At 35.2% G+C, this 15,434-nt stretch overlaps 1 protein-coding gene across 1 annotated transcript; it reads left to right on the forward strand.

Moving 5' to 3' along the window:
• The first annotated feature begins 237 nt into the window (after nt 1–237).
• On the forward strand, nt 238–12,737 carry LOC121443465 (cylicin-1-like). Its single transcript, XM_041645214.1, has 6 exons — nt 238–257; nt 1,136–1,189; nt 6,139–6,179; nt 7,531–7,631; nt 9,310–10,992; nt 12,705–12,737. Exons 1-6 carry the CDS (start codon nt 238–240, stop codon nt 12,735–12,737), a joined length of 1,932 nt encoding a protein of 643 aa, XP_041501148.1.
• Nucleotides 12,738–15,434: the final 2,697 nt, after the last annotated feature.

The raw sequence follows: 15,434 nt of genomic DNA on the forward strand, positions 1-15,434 counted from the left end.
AGTTCTACTTTTCTGACATTCACATGTATTCCAAGTTGAAAACACATAACCAAACATTTCAAGATAGGACCCAGATATGAAAGAAACCATGTAGTGTTTGTGTTTTGGTCAGGGACTTTAACAATTACAACTTTTGTCAATTCTCTCCATTTACCTGATAATTCCATGCTTTTGTTTTCTTTCCAGTTAAGTGTTATTACCTTGTGTAAATCTAATAAATTGTACATATGTACTATGATGGGCAACCAAAATCAATGGTAATAGGCCATATTCTTTGAGTTTTTATCAGAACTTCCTGATGTAGTTATCTGTTGATGGATATCTAGATAGATTACATTTCCCAATACTGTGAGTAGAACACCAATGAATATGGATGTGCAAGTATCTCTGTAAAAGTTACAAAGTCCTTTGGTTATATAATTTGGAGTAGAACAGCTGGGTTCACCTTAAGTCAATTTTAAGTTATCTATTTTTTTCATGAAAAATTAGTAGAATAATCTCCATAGTGATTGCAGCAGTTTACATTCCCAAAAACAGTGCAGAGGGGTTCCACTTTAACCACATCTATATCAGCATTCGTTGCCATTTATATTCCTGATGGTGGCCACTCTAACTATGATGAGATGGAATCTTATGCTTTTATCTGGTGCCTAAGAATGCTAAACAGTTTTGAAGTGTTTACTGCCCATTTGCATTGTTTGTATTGAAAACTTTATGTTCAGTTTCATAAACTATTTTTACTGAGTTGTTTGCTTCCTTGATATTTAAAGATTTTAATTCCTTGTGTATTCTATACACCAATCCTTTGTCAGATGTATAGCTAGCAAAAAATTGTCTCACATTCTGTTGGCTGCCTCTACTCAATTGGCAATTTTTCTGTTCTGTATAAAGGCTTTTTTGTGTTATGGGGTTACATTTGTCAGGTATTGATACTATTTACTGAGTTACTGGAGTCCTATTCAGAAAGTCCTATAAGCAATGTGCCATTTACCTGTTCTACTAGCAGTTACAGAGTATTGGGTCTTGTGTTGAGGTCACTGATTCGATTGCAGGTAAGTTTTATGCAGGCCAAAAGGGAAGGAGCTACCTTTTCTATTTCTTGAAGAGCTTGTAACTATTATTTCTTCTTAATTAGGAATAAGGAGAAATTGACCAACAAAGATGCTGAGACCTCAAGCTCTACATGTCGGTTAGTTTTTTAATAATGACTGTGAGAATGATAACTCACTTTCTGTTTTCCATTTCAGTTTTTGTGTGCTTAGTTTTAAGGAATTGTCCATTTTACCTAAACTTTCAAAATAATAAGTACAAAACTTTTGTCTTTCATTTGTCCTATCACATGTTTTATCTTGTTTTCCTCATTCATGTTATGGCTTTAATCTGCTGTCTAAAATATAGTTACTTCCTTTTATTCATTTTGTCTAAATTTTTAAATTAACAAATCTCTAACATCACAAAAATTACTAAGAATGGTTATTCTTGGTATTTAAGACATGGTGTAGTGGTAAAGTACTTGCTACATAACCCCAATGACCTGGGTTCAGATTGCCAGAATATGTAAAACCTGGATGCTGGAGCACAGACATTTACAATCTAATAAATCTGTTTGGGTATTAGAGGCAGAAGTAGGATAATTCTTAGAAGCTTAGTTTGCATACTAACCTGGTATATGAAGTGGTGACCAACAAGAGATGTCCTGTATCAAAGAAAATCAAAAACAAGGACTAACAGCTGCAATACACTGTGGCATGCAAGTGGGCCTACACAGTAACATGCACACATACACACTAAAAGAAAATGATCATTTTAATATATATATAAGCATAATATTAAGTAGTGTAGTTTATGTATTCATTTTGAACTACAGAAACAAATTACAATAAAATGACCTAAAACAACACAAAAACCTTGTCTCAAATAAAAAGAACAGCCCTTTTTCTTCATCTAAAATTTAAAGTTTATAGATTGATCTCCAAAACGGTTTTGCATACTTCCGGTATTTATATGAAATTGTTACCTTTTGGATACCAAAAATATCACTCAAAATGTTTTCTAATTTTCTTTAGAGAGACATGCCCTCAGTTTTGGTTGCTTTGAAACAGGGTCTGACTATGTAATACTATCTAGCCTAGAGTTTGCTATATAGACCAGTTCAACAAGCCTCTTGCTGCTACTTCCTGACTACTAGTAATGAATTCTTGCTTATATCTGAAAATTCATTCATTAATTCCACAGATGAGTTATTTTTATTTGGATGCTTTCTGCTTTTTCCTTGTCCTTAACATTTGATAATATGTTTGTAAAGTTAACTATGTTAAATACCTTTGATGTTGTTTGCTCTCTAGAACCTTGGTATTAGTTTCCCTCTGTCTCCAGGTAGGGCAAGTTTTTCATCATTATCTCTCCAAATAAGTTCTTGCCCCTTTCCTTTCTTCATTTTTCATGATATGTACTTTAATTTACTTGATGATATTCCACAATTATTATAGACCAATTTACTTTTTTTCTGTTTGTTTCTTTGATTACTAATTTCAAATGATCTTCCTTCACCAATCAGTTAATTGATTCTTCTGCTTGACTATGGATTATGTCTGCTATTGAAATGCACCATGGAATTCATGCATGTTGGCTTGCAGCCTGGGAATGTGGATGCTACCTAAAAACCATAGTCCACATGGATAACTCATGTACCTGACACTGAAATGTGTGCAGATTAACCTAGAGCTTGGGTCGGCTGAAGTGTGGATTTGTGAAGTTTGACTTATAGACTGAGGTTTCAGAGCTCTCTCTAGCACTGAGTAACCCTTGAAATTACATTTTAGGTAGCTTCTATGAAAGGTGGATCTGTAGATGCTAGTCTAAGGCCTAAGGTAACCTATGTTTGCTCAGAATTAATATCTATTACTCAGAACCTAGTAATATCTATTACTCAGAAGATAGCTAGGCCCATTGGTTCTAGAATAAACTCTTAATACTTTTGGGGCTAACCTAATGTCTATGTGAGATTGAAATATGGGATCCTGCTAGACTGGCAATATATCAACCTATATGGACCCTCAGAGGCTGTCCTTGCTTTGGGTGGCCAAGATCTTGTATATGAAGGGGCTTGTCTGAAGGCTGGATTTGCAGCCTCTGTATTAGTCTGTGAAGCTTCATAAGTCATTCCAGATCTCAGTTTGTGAAAGCCAGTCTGGGACCTCAGCAAATTTGAAAAGTGAGTGTAGATGCCTCAGACCAGTGTAGAGAGCTATCTGGTGTCTGGGGAATGACTATTGCCTTGCACTGTGGTCTTCAAATGCACCCGGTACCTAGAATTGTCAAGAAGAGGATGCCAATGAATCCTGCCTGAAGTCTGAGGCTGTGGTGGTTGTCTGGTACTGAGACAGATCTGAATACTGCTGTCAGGCTACTGGGGTTAGATGTATTGTGGTCTAAAACCTGTCTCTGGGGCTTACCTTAACATTTAAGTTCTAAAATCACTCTTACAGTAGTGTGTGTGTGTATGTATGTATGTATGTATGTTCACACAAATGTATGTGTATGCAGACAATGCATACTAAGTGGATGTTCTTAGAATGGGTTTTCTGATAAAAATTTTTGGAAAAGAGATGTTAGAAAACATAGATTATATGAAGGAATTAAAAATCAATGCACATACTCAAGCAGAAGAAAAATTTCTAGGGACACATCTCATCAAATATTCTAGATACTCCATTTAATTAATGTGCTCTAACCACAAACACCTAGGCCATCTTTCAATTTCATGTGAAAAAGAAAAATGTGAAAATGTGAACTATTTAAGCAATCTATACTGCTTTTTTTTCCCAAAACGTTCAGAGCAATGGCTGTGGAACAGAGATAAGTAACTAAGTTTTAGGTGTAGACTTGATTAATAAAATTCAGAGATTACTACTCAGGCTTATGTTTTTAAAATATAAAAATTAATTCTGATACTTATTTACAAATGAAAGCCTATAAATTATGTATATCTTTTAATAATTTATTTTTAAATATCATATATGAGTACTGTATTTACATTATTTCCCCCTGTACTGGACTGCTTTATATAAGCTTGACCCAATTTTGAGAGTCATCTGGGGAGAGGCACTCCCAATTGAGAATATATTTCCATAAAATTTGTCTGTAGCAATGTTTGTAGTGCATTTTCTCAAATGGTATTGATGTGTGTGATCACAACTCACTAGGGCAATGCCATCCCTGGGCTTGAGATGTCTAAGAAAGCAGGTTGAGCAAACAGTGCTGAACAAGCAATAAACAGCATTCTTTCATGATCTTAGTTCCTTTCTCCTGGATCCTGAATTGAATTTCTTTGCTGACTTTTCTATATGATGGACTATAAATTGTAAGATGAAATAAAATCTTACATTCCCCCAAGTTGCTATACATTCAATCATACCGCAATAACACTTGGTCAAATATGTTCAAAGAAGCTTTATAATAATCAGAACATGGAAGTAATCTATATGTTCCTCAATGGATGAATGGTTAAAGAAAATGTGCTACATTTACACAATGGAGCATGGTTCAACTGTTGTAAACAATGACATCAAAAAATTTACAGGCAAATAGAATTTGAAAAAGATCATCCTGAGTGAGGTATCCCAACTGAGAAAGACAAATATTGAGCATACTCAATTTTAAGTAGATATTAGCTGTAAAATAAAGAATATCCATGATATAATCCACAGACCCAGAGAGGGTAGGTAAAAAGTAGGGGCTCAAGAGTGGATACTAGGATCTCCCTGGGAAGAAATAGAATAGATTTCATGGGTGTACTGTGGATGGGTAGAGATGGGAACATGAGGGACTCAGCAGGGGATGTTGGAGGGGGAGGATACTTAAAGTGATGACTGGAAAAGGAGGGCATTTAGGGGAGAGGCAGAAACCTAGTACAAGGGATCTACAAGGATGACTCCAATTAAGACTCCTAGCAATAAGGCATATATAGCCTGAACAGGCCATTTCCTCTGTCCAGGAAAGACTTCCAGGGGATGGGATTGGGACACCATCCAGATGCATAACCTTCACCCTACAGTCTGTCCTGCCTATTGGATGTTCTGGGTGTAAGGGTGATGTAAAGATTGTGGAAATAGCCAACCAATGAATGGTCCAGCCTGAGATCCATGCCATAAGAGTGAGTTCACTGCTGACAGTGCTTGCAGTACCAGGTCACAGAAGCTGTATGACCAAAAGACCTAGGATAGAACCAAACATGTCTGGAGATAAAAAAGTCAATGTAATGATGCCTAATGAAATTATGCTATACTCATAGATTGGTGCCTATCCTAATTGTAATCAGGTATGCTTCATTCAACAACTGATGGAAATAGATGTAGAGACCCACAGACAAACATTTAGGTGGAACTCAGGAAATCCTGCTGAAGATGAGAAGAAAAGACTGTGGGAGACAGAGAAGTCAAGGTCATCACAAGAAACCCATAGAAACTGAACTCATAGGATCTTGCAGAGACTAAACTAACAACGAGGGTTTCTGCATAGTTCCTGCATGGAACTGACATAAGCCCTCTGAATATTTAATACAGTTGTGTAACTTAGTCTTCCTGTGGAACTTCTAACAGATGAAATTACCTGAGTGACTTTTTGCTGGCTTTTGAAACCCGATTCCTCATTCTGGATTGCCTTGTCCAGTCTTACTACAAAGGGAGATGCTTAACTTTACTGAACTTACTATGCCATGCTTTGTTGACACCAATGGGAAGCTTACATTTTTATGAAGAGAAAGGAAGAGAGGAAGAGGAGCAGATGGGAATAGGGAAGAATGGGAGCTGAGGATGGAGAAGAAACTGGTCAGAATGAAAAACAAATAATAAATTCATTAATTAAATAATAAATACATAAATAGTAGCTATTTAATGATGACTATGGAATGGGTCTTTTCTGGGTATTAGACACTTTTTAAGAAAGTGTAAATAATTTGGGTTCAAATTTAAATACATCTCATAATTCTAGTTTGTTTTTATTCTATGTTGAAGAAATCACTGATGAGAAAGTGCATTAAACATATTCAAGTGTAGGTACTGAAGGAAAAAACATAATGTTGATGATAATTACCCACAGTACAAATTCAGTTAAAACATTTTTTTTCATCTTTTACAGGCTGGAATTAAACACCACAACATATGATGGTCACGTTTTGAGTAAGAATTTATTCTCTGAAATTTATTTTTGTTTATATTTCTAAGCACTGTAGCAACAAATGGATAGTACTCCTTAGTAAATGTGGTAAGATATAAACTTTCCTGAATTTGCTGCAATTTTGGCACATGCTTGTATATACATACATACATACATACATATGCATGTGCAGAATACTTCTGACTTTGAAACTTGTACTTATTAGTTGACTTCAAATAAGAGATTGACTTAGTTTGTTCTTCCTTCTCATATATGAATCATGCTTACTCTCATAAACTCTCCCTGTGCTCAAAGTTCATAATTACAAAACTTAAAGTTGAAAAAGGCAAGCAGTTCCAGTCCTACACTCAGTAAATGTACAAAGAACATTGTAACACTTCAGTTAGGGGATTGTGTCTGGGTCCAAATTGCCTGTAAATCTTAATTCAGCTATTTACTAGTTTTGTGATTTGGAATAAGAGATTTAACATAAGATAGTGTGTTTTTTATATATTTATATAATATGCAATGGCATTATCTAATTCAAAAGGAATTTACAAGGATTGAGTTTGCAACTGTGAAGTCTTAGAACATAACCTGACATGTAAAAAATTAGGTATTAGCAGTATCAGCTACATTGTAGTTATTACTATGACTACCTTCACATATAGCAGCTCTTCAAATATATATAAAAAGTCATCACATCTCTCATTAACCTCTTTCTCTCTAGGAACACTATCCTGAATCTTGTTCCCAGTTCCTCTTTTGTCATAGTTTTCAGACAGATTGATTTTTCTGAATAAACTCTAATATGCATATGTCCTTAAAGACTTTATAGAGTGGACAAGAATATTTGCATTTCTTGGTCTAATTCTTGTGGTTTGAGGTAGCACTAAATTCAGAGGGGTAAATCTGAGACATCTCTGAAAATTAAGGCATTCACTGGTTACTTTATTCTTAGTGTTAAGCTATTTATTATAGAAATCCTGAAAGAATTAATCATATTATCTCCCACTTAACCAAAATGACATTACAAAATCAAGACAGAGGAGACAATGTAAGCATTTGAAAGTAAAGATTTGGAATATGTATATATTTCATTCCTATTGCTTTATAACAAGTTTAGTATTATTATTCAGGCAAATATCTGTGAAAATTTGTTTTACATAAAAAATAAAAATTGTTCTGTGAAACATAAGACCATGACAAATAGAAAAATAGTTTTATGTTTCCTACTTGCTATTCAAATAAACTGCAAGAGGAAGAACTATACAAAGTACTTTTACTTAAATAGTATAATTCACATAACAATGTTTTTCAATGCACGAGTCTGGCTATTAACTCCAATTTTTTATTTTGTCTTTCTTATCTCAGTCGATCAAAAGACTGAAAAATGGAATGAAGAAAATACCAAAATACCTCTGCCAGATATGAAGAAGGGATCAGGATCTTCAGAATTACAAATTGCAGTTCCTGTAAGTATAGAAAAAGTCACTTTAAAACTAAATTTGTACTGATATCAGCATATATAAACATAACTAAGACATAATTTGAGTTACAATATTCAGAAGCAGAATCTATAGAACAAATTGTTCCCCCTGTGTTTTAAAAATAAGCAGTTTCTTTCATTTTTGAGATTATAATTACATCATATCAATATTTTGAAGACAATAATCTCTGTAGGTACTTATCTTTCATAAATATTCCATTGCTTTGATATTATCTTTTGAAACAGTATTCTTTTGTGTTATATTTATGTACTATTTACATTTCAAACTTATAATAACTATTTTCTTTTATAGAAAGCATTTAATATTATTTTATTTATTATTATTAGTGGCTCTGGGTGTGCATAATGTGTGTTTATATGAGTGCAAGCATGAGTGTACATAGATTTAGAGTATAGCTTTCAGAAGGTGCTTGTCTACTTCCACTCTGGAATCCAATTCAGGTCACCCTATTTGTAGAGTAAGTACCATTTTATGCTGAGTTATCTTACCAGCCCTACCAATTTGGTTTTAAATAAAGCATAAAACTGTAAAAGCTATGTTTAAGAAAACCAGCCTACAAATCACAATCCCAGAGGACACTGAGAGAGACTTACATAGATCTAATCCACAAGGGAAGTAGAAAGTAGAAAAAGACAAGATCTCCTGAGTAATTTGGGAACATGGGGACCTTGAGGAGGGTTGAATGGGGAAGGGGAGAGGCAGGGAGGAGAGCACGGAAAAATATAGAGCTCAATAAATATTAACAAAAAGGGGAAAAGGCTATGATTATGTCATTTCTCCCTTTCCTTTCCTCTCTCCAAAACTTTCCATATATCCCTCCTTGCTCTCTTTTGAATCCATGTAATTGTTATTACACCCCCCCCCACACACACACACTTATACATTGCTAATTTGTACATGGTACTCAACACTAGCATTATTAAGTTTTAAAAAATGGTCAGCCCAAATCTACAAGTGGTGGATCAAATAGATCAAAATTTAAATCTTAAAATTAGATCTAATTTTAAAGATGTGGAACATCCCTGTTTTCTTAAAACAGAAATTCATTATACTTGATAGTGGGAGATTCAAGTTTTCTATTGCTTCTTTAAAGTGGAGTTATTATAAATTGGATCTTTCATTAGCAAAATGAAAACTTAGTATCCATGAATAATCCATTGTGATTTTAAAAAGATTTTAAAGTGTTTCCCAAAGCTCAGTTACAACCAATGCATTTATTCTATGATTGTGCATTATTTGTATAATAATATACTATTCATCCTTTCCTACATAGTCATCGTTTAATCTCATATAACCATTTACTGCTGGACCTTCTACTGAATTCTTGAAACAACACAACTAAAGGTTTGCAAGATAAATCTGTTAGTAAAGGTACTTGTCACCAAACCTGATGACCTGAGCTTGATCTTTAGACCCAGTTGATGGAAGGAGAGAACTTGCCCCCATGTGGTTGTCCTCTAAACTCCACACATACACCACACTGTACACACACACACACATACACACAAACACACACACACACATCTTGAAATAGAAAAAAATATTTTGAGAGATGTTTAATTAAAAGATAAATTTTTATGCTGTAATAAAAATATATAGCTCATTCACAAATGTTTATCATTATTTTCTCCAAACTTTTCAGAGACAAGAGAAAAGGATAATTGAGAAAGTTCAGAAAACAACTAATATATGGATAAACCAATGTTTCCGAGAACTTTTCCTAAAGCCACCCTTTTCCCTAGCTTTCATTATGCAGGCTCCATTCGAATATCTTTTTAATGCTCAAAACAATTATATAATGGCTGAAACTAGAAAGTCCAAAGATGATAAAAGAACAACTTTGAAGAAAAAATCCAAGGAAAAATTAAGCTCATTTGCAATAAATCTGGAACACAAGAAAATGATAACCGACGGCAAACCTGAAATAAATAATGCAGAAAAAATTTCATCAAAATTGTCACACAAGAGTGAACTATTTAAGAAGCCAAATGACACATCAGAAACAAATCTAGAATCCAACAATTCCCAAATAACCATGGAAATGGATTCAAGAATTGTTGACAAAGATTTAATGAATTCCAAGGAGACCAACAATGAAGCTACATTTTGGAAGGACAATCCAAATACAGACTCCAAAATGAGATCTAAGGAATTTTCTGATAACATATTAGCATGCATAAACACCTCAAACATGGACTTAGTGTTATTTCTAAATAAGCTCAAAGATGAACCCACAAAGCCTGGAGAATTGTCAACAAATTGCTCACAGAACAATGCAAAAATGACTGTGAAGAAGGGTGGAAAGAAGGAAAAGGACTCTGATCTTGATTCTGGAGACTCAAAAGATGCAAAAAAAGAAGGAAAGAAAAAAGAGAAAAAAGAACCCAGGAAAAAGAAAGATACAGACTCTACTGGTGGCGAATCTGGTGACTCTAAGGATGCAAAGAAAGAATTAATAAAAGATAAAAAAGAAAAAAAGGAAGTCAAGCAAAAGAAGGACACGGACTCAACTGATGCTGAATCTGGTGACTCCAAGGATTCAAAGAAAGATAAGAAAGAAAAGAATGCAGACAAAAAGGGTTCAGAATCTACTGATGTTGAATCTGTAGATCCAAAAGGTGAAAAGAAGGAAAAGAGACGTTTGAAGAAAGATGACAAGAAGGATGCCTTCTATACTGATTCCGAATCCGATGCAGAGACAAAGAAGGACAAGAAAAATGAAAAGAAGGAAAATAAAGAGAACAGGAAGAAGCCTATCAAGGATACATTGTCTACTGATGCTGATTCTGAATCTGAAAGTGACCCAACAGTAAAGAAAGGTGAGAAGAAAGATAAGAAAATTACAAAGAAAGGAGAAAAGAAGGATGCAAAAAAACCTGTAGATTCTACTGCAAGTGAGTCTGAAATCGAAGTAAAGAAGGAAAAGAAAGAGGCCATGAAAGACTTGGGGAAGGACATCTGTAGTTATACTGATTCAGCTTCTGATGGATCTTCCAAGGCAAACATAAGGAGAGCTGTAAGGCTCTCAGATACTGAATCTGAAGGGTCATTGGTGTTTAAGGTTATAAAGACCACTGATGATTCAGATGCCACATCCACAGACTCAAAGAAGTTATCATCAGAACAAAAGAGAGGATTCAGAGCATCATCCAAAAAGACTACTTTCAGAGACAGCGGGGAAAGAGATACAACTGGCAGAATTCCTTCATCAAGAGAAAGGCTGCCATTCCCTCCTTGTGAACCTCTGCGAACATCACCTAAGCCCAAACGTGTCTGTCAGTGCAAGGTGGCTCCTCCAACTCCAAAACCAAGATATGCTCCGTTGGTAAGTTACTACTATTTAGTAATTTAGGCCAAGTTGGATTTTTAAGAGAAAGTTTAAAAGTCTGAGTATATAATGTAGGCAATAATTCTCTATTATTTCTATGTTTAACAGTATTCGATATTTAACAGTATTCAAATTTGGAACTTGGGGGCAAGGAAGATGAAAAGTCCATTGAAACAACCAAGTTGCCAAACGCTTAAATTTCAATAGAGAAACACTTATTTTGACTAGAGTAGGGGAACGTAGTTTGTGACTTAAACATTTTACTTATAGTCGTTTTATGGAAATGCTTAAGTATGAAACACTTGAAAAAAAACAAAATTAAAAACTGATCAAAACACTATGGGACCATTTAAATGAATAATGAAAATATTTCCCTAGAAGTTGCTCAATGCAGTAAGTCTCAGTTAACAAAATGCACACAACAGGTAAAAAGAAAACCAAGATTCAGGAATGCACAAAACTTCCTTATTCTGTCCAAGTGGAAACAAAAGTTTATAATGAGCCCTGATTCTTACAACAGAAAACACAAGTTATCTTTCCAGAAGTGACAGAATCTCCTCTGGTTTCTAAGCATCTTTTTCAGACTAACTCCTTCTTCTTAGGGTTAAATACTCTGTTTGTTTATAATTTCAACTTTTCATAACCAAGAGATTGCTCCTTCCATTCCCCTTTTCCAAATAGCTTGTGGTTTTCGGTGGGGGGAATACATGAATATACAAATCACTTTGGAAGGTGTTAGATGTATATAGTATCATATATTTGTAGATCTCTGTAATCTTTGGTTGATGTATTATGCAGTTACATAATCTTGGGATATGCACAATGAGTCTCTTTCCTCTACCTTGTTCATAGTCCATTCATATCTTGGTAGAGCTGAGACATACTGTCATGCTAAGTACACGGCAATCCAAAATACTCTTAGGTATTGAAGTTATTCTTTTCATTTTCATTCATTATTGCCTCTCTCATTTTCCCTGTTACCATCTTACTTTTTATCTAGGCTCATTAGGATATGAAGGAACAGTGAGATAATACATGAAATAATACTATTTAAGAAATTTCCAAATATGTAAAATTTTTGATAGAAAAAAATCAAACCATACACATTAAGACGATTACAATACTATCTATTATAGAAAAACTCTGGAATTAATTTTATAAAATTCTGGTTTATCAAAATATAAAATACTATGTGAATATATGCATTTATACATACACAGATATGATGTCTATAAGTTAAGAGGAAGACACAGAAAAAATAATGACATTGAAGCTAGTAGAACAACCTATATATACATGTAGAAAGACTACATAGCAATACACACATATGAAAGTATTTGTGTTGTACAATCTGAAATTACTGTTACTTTATATTTTTATATTATATTTTCAAATTTGAAGATAGACTAATAATGTTACTCTTAAAGGGTTTTAGTTTCTCTACAAAGAATGGAAACTAGAGTAGTATTTGGTACTTCTTAACCCTGAGTATCATTAGGTGCACTCCAGGGGTTAATACATACATTCCTGGACAACATCTTCAAAGATTTGGAATTAGGGATCTGGAGTCCAGGGAGGGACAGCATTTAGAAACATTCGAAGTTCTTCTCAATCTACAATGCTGTGTATTTAGTTATAATCTTTAACATATCAGGCATTCTCTATAACTAATGATACTTTCATTTTCATCTTTCAACTTTATCCTACAGCCTGAAGCAAAATGGATCCATAAGCTGCTCTGAAGAATAGGTGAGCCCTAGGTTTGGCAGACTGGTCTTATGGAAGCAAACTACTATCAAAGCACCTCTCTGATTCAGGGGAACTGTAGTAAATAAAAGTAGCAACAGCAGCATCCAAATACCAAATGTAGTTTGTGAATAATTTAGTAAGTATGTGGTGTTGTGTGTGTGTGTTCATTCATATATGTGTGTTTATGTATGTGTTTGTGTGTTCATGTTTCTTGTGTGTCTTTTATATGATTTTAAAGATGATTTATAGAGATATGTTCTCTATTTTTCAAATATTTTAACTTTTAAAACCAAAATGATATAACATATCACTCCATGTACTGGGACTTCATTCTGAAACAAATTCTGATTTGAATGAAAATGTATCTACCTGATGGAAAACCTTGCCACATTTTGTTAATTCCTATTATATTTAGAATATGGAAAAGAAAACAGACAATAAAATATGTCAGATCCTTCTTCATTATTAAAGAGGAGGAAGAACCTAGGATCCTGATATATTCTCAATGAAACTGTAATAAATGGAAGGTCTCCCATTAGGTCACAATCTTAATGTTTTCACTACATTCCTATAGTAACAAATTTCAAATTAACATTTAGTGTGTATGCTTTTTAGGAAAACTGAATATCTAAACTATAGTTTGGTACCCAAATTCTCATGTGCATCTCAAAATGTAAAACATTTTTCGTTAATTTCTATGAATGTTCACAGTCTTATTAAGTATTGCTGAAAAGGCCAAGTGTAAAGTTCCACTGATACTCAAGACAAACTTTTAATATGTATATATTTCATACTTTCTCCATCCATTCTTCCACTGAAGGGCATTTAGGTTGTTTCCGGGTTCTGGCTATTACAAATAATGCTGCTATGAACATAGTTGAGCATATAATTTTGTTGCATGATAGGGCATCTCGTGGGTATATTCCCAAAAGTGGTATTGCTGGGTCCAGGGGTAGGTTGATCCAGAATTTCCTGAGAAACTGCCACACTGCTTTCCAAAGTAGTTGCACAAGTTTGCATTCCCACCAGCAATGGATGAGTGTACCCCTTCCTCCACAACCTATCCAGCAAAGGCTATCACTGATGTTTTTGATTTTAGCCATTCTGACAGGTGTAAGTTACATATTACAGTACTACTCAGCAGTAAAAAACAATGACTTCTTTAATTTTGCGTGCAAATGGACAGAAATAGAAAACACTATCCTGAGTGAGGTAAGCCATACCCAAAAAGAGGAACATGGGATGTACTCACTCATAATTGGCTTCTAGAGATTAATAAAGGACATTGATCCTATAATTCGAGATCCTAGAGAAGCTAAATAAGAGGGTGAACCCAAATATCGTCATCCTCCTGGATATTAACCTTCATCGGGCAATGAAAGGAGACAGAGACAGAGACCCACATTGGAGCACCGGACAGAAATCCCAAGGTCCAAATCAGGAGCAGAAAGAGAGGACGAGCAAGGAACTCAGGACCGTGAAGGGTGCACCCACATACTGAGACAATGGGGATGATCTATTAGGAACTCACCAAGGCCAGATGGACTTGGTCTGAATAAGCATGGGATAAAACCAGACTCGCTGAACATAGTGGACAAAGAGGACTGCTGAGAAGTCAAGAACGATGGCACTGGATTTTGATCGTACTGCACGTACTGGCTTTGGGGGAGCCTAGGCAGTTTGGATGCTCACTTTACTAGACCTGGAAGGAGGTGGGAGGTCCTTGGACTTCCCACAGGGCAGGGAACCCTCACTGCTCTTTGGGCTGATGAGGGAGGGGGACTTGATTAGGGGAAGGGGGGAAATGGGAGGCAGTGGCGGGGAGGAGGCAGAAATCTTTAATCAATAAATAAATTAATAAAAAAGACAAACTTTTAGCTGGGACACCCTGAAAGAAACAAAATACAAAATCCAGTACTGTCAAGACAAAATGACAGAGGGTAAAAATTTTAATTCCAAAGCTGAACATGAAAAAAAGAGCAAAAATACTCACAGATCATTATCTAGCCCAGTTGTCATCAGCAAGGCTCCATCTAGCAACTGATAGAAACAGCCAAAAAATAGGCAGATCTTGAGGAATCATGTGAAAGAGGGGTGTGAAGAACTATGGAGTCAGAAGAATCAAGGACACCACAAGAAAAGCCACCTAATCAACTAACTTAAACGCATAGGGGCTCACAGATACTGAGCCACCAACCAGAGAGCTTGCATGAGACTGACCTAGGCACTCTGAACATATACTACAGTTGTGTAGCTTGGTCTTCTTGTGAAACTCCTAACAATGGGAACAGGGGCATTCTCTGACCCTGTTCCCTGCTTTTGGGACCCTTTCCTCCTACTGAGTTACCTTGCCCAGCTTTAATAGGAGAGAAGGTGCCTAGCCTAACTTCAATTTGAAATTTTATGACTGGCTGATATACATGGGAGACCTCCCCTTTCTGAAAAGAATGGGTGAAAATTAGATGTGAAGGGAAGGTGGGGGAACAGACTAGGAGGGGAGGAAGAAGGTGTGAGAATATGTGAAAGGGCTAGTAAAAATTAACAACTTTTTAAAAGAAAGAAAATAAAGGAATTGTCAGATGAAAATAAGGAGGAGGAAGAAGAAAGGCAAAAGAAGCCTCCACATAATGGCAGTCTATTGCATCTTGATCTGCTCAAGACCCTGGAAGAGGGAGAACAAAATCTTGGGA

This window comes from Microtus oregoni, unplaced genomic scaffold, assembly GCF_018167655.1.
Source record: "Microtus oregoni isolate MIOR12 unplaced genomic scaffold, Mior012 000107F_ref0000227, whole genome shotgun sequence".
Taxonomy (NCBI): Eukaryota; Metazoa; Chordata; class Mammalia; order Rodentia; family Cricetidae; genus Microtus; species Microtus oregoni.

Bases quoted from the DNA above. Each gene is read 5' to 3' on its own strand.
- LOC121443465 (XM_041645214.1), top strand. From the start codon at position 238: ATGGGCAACCAAAATCAATG. The intron at 258-1,135 runs GTAATAGGCCAT...CTTCTTAATTAG, and splicing joins ATGGGCAACCAAAATCAATG to GAATAAGGAGAAATTGACCA. The intron at 1,190-6,138 runs GTTAGTTTTTTA...CATCTTTTACAG, and splicing joins ACCTCAAGCTCTACATGTCG to GCTGGAATTAAACACCACAA.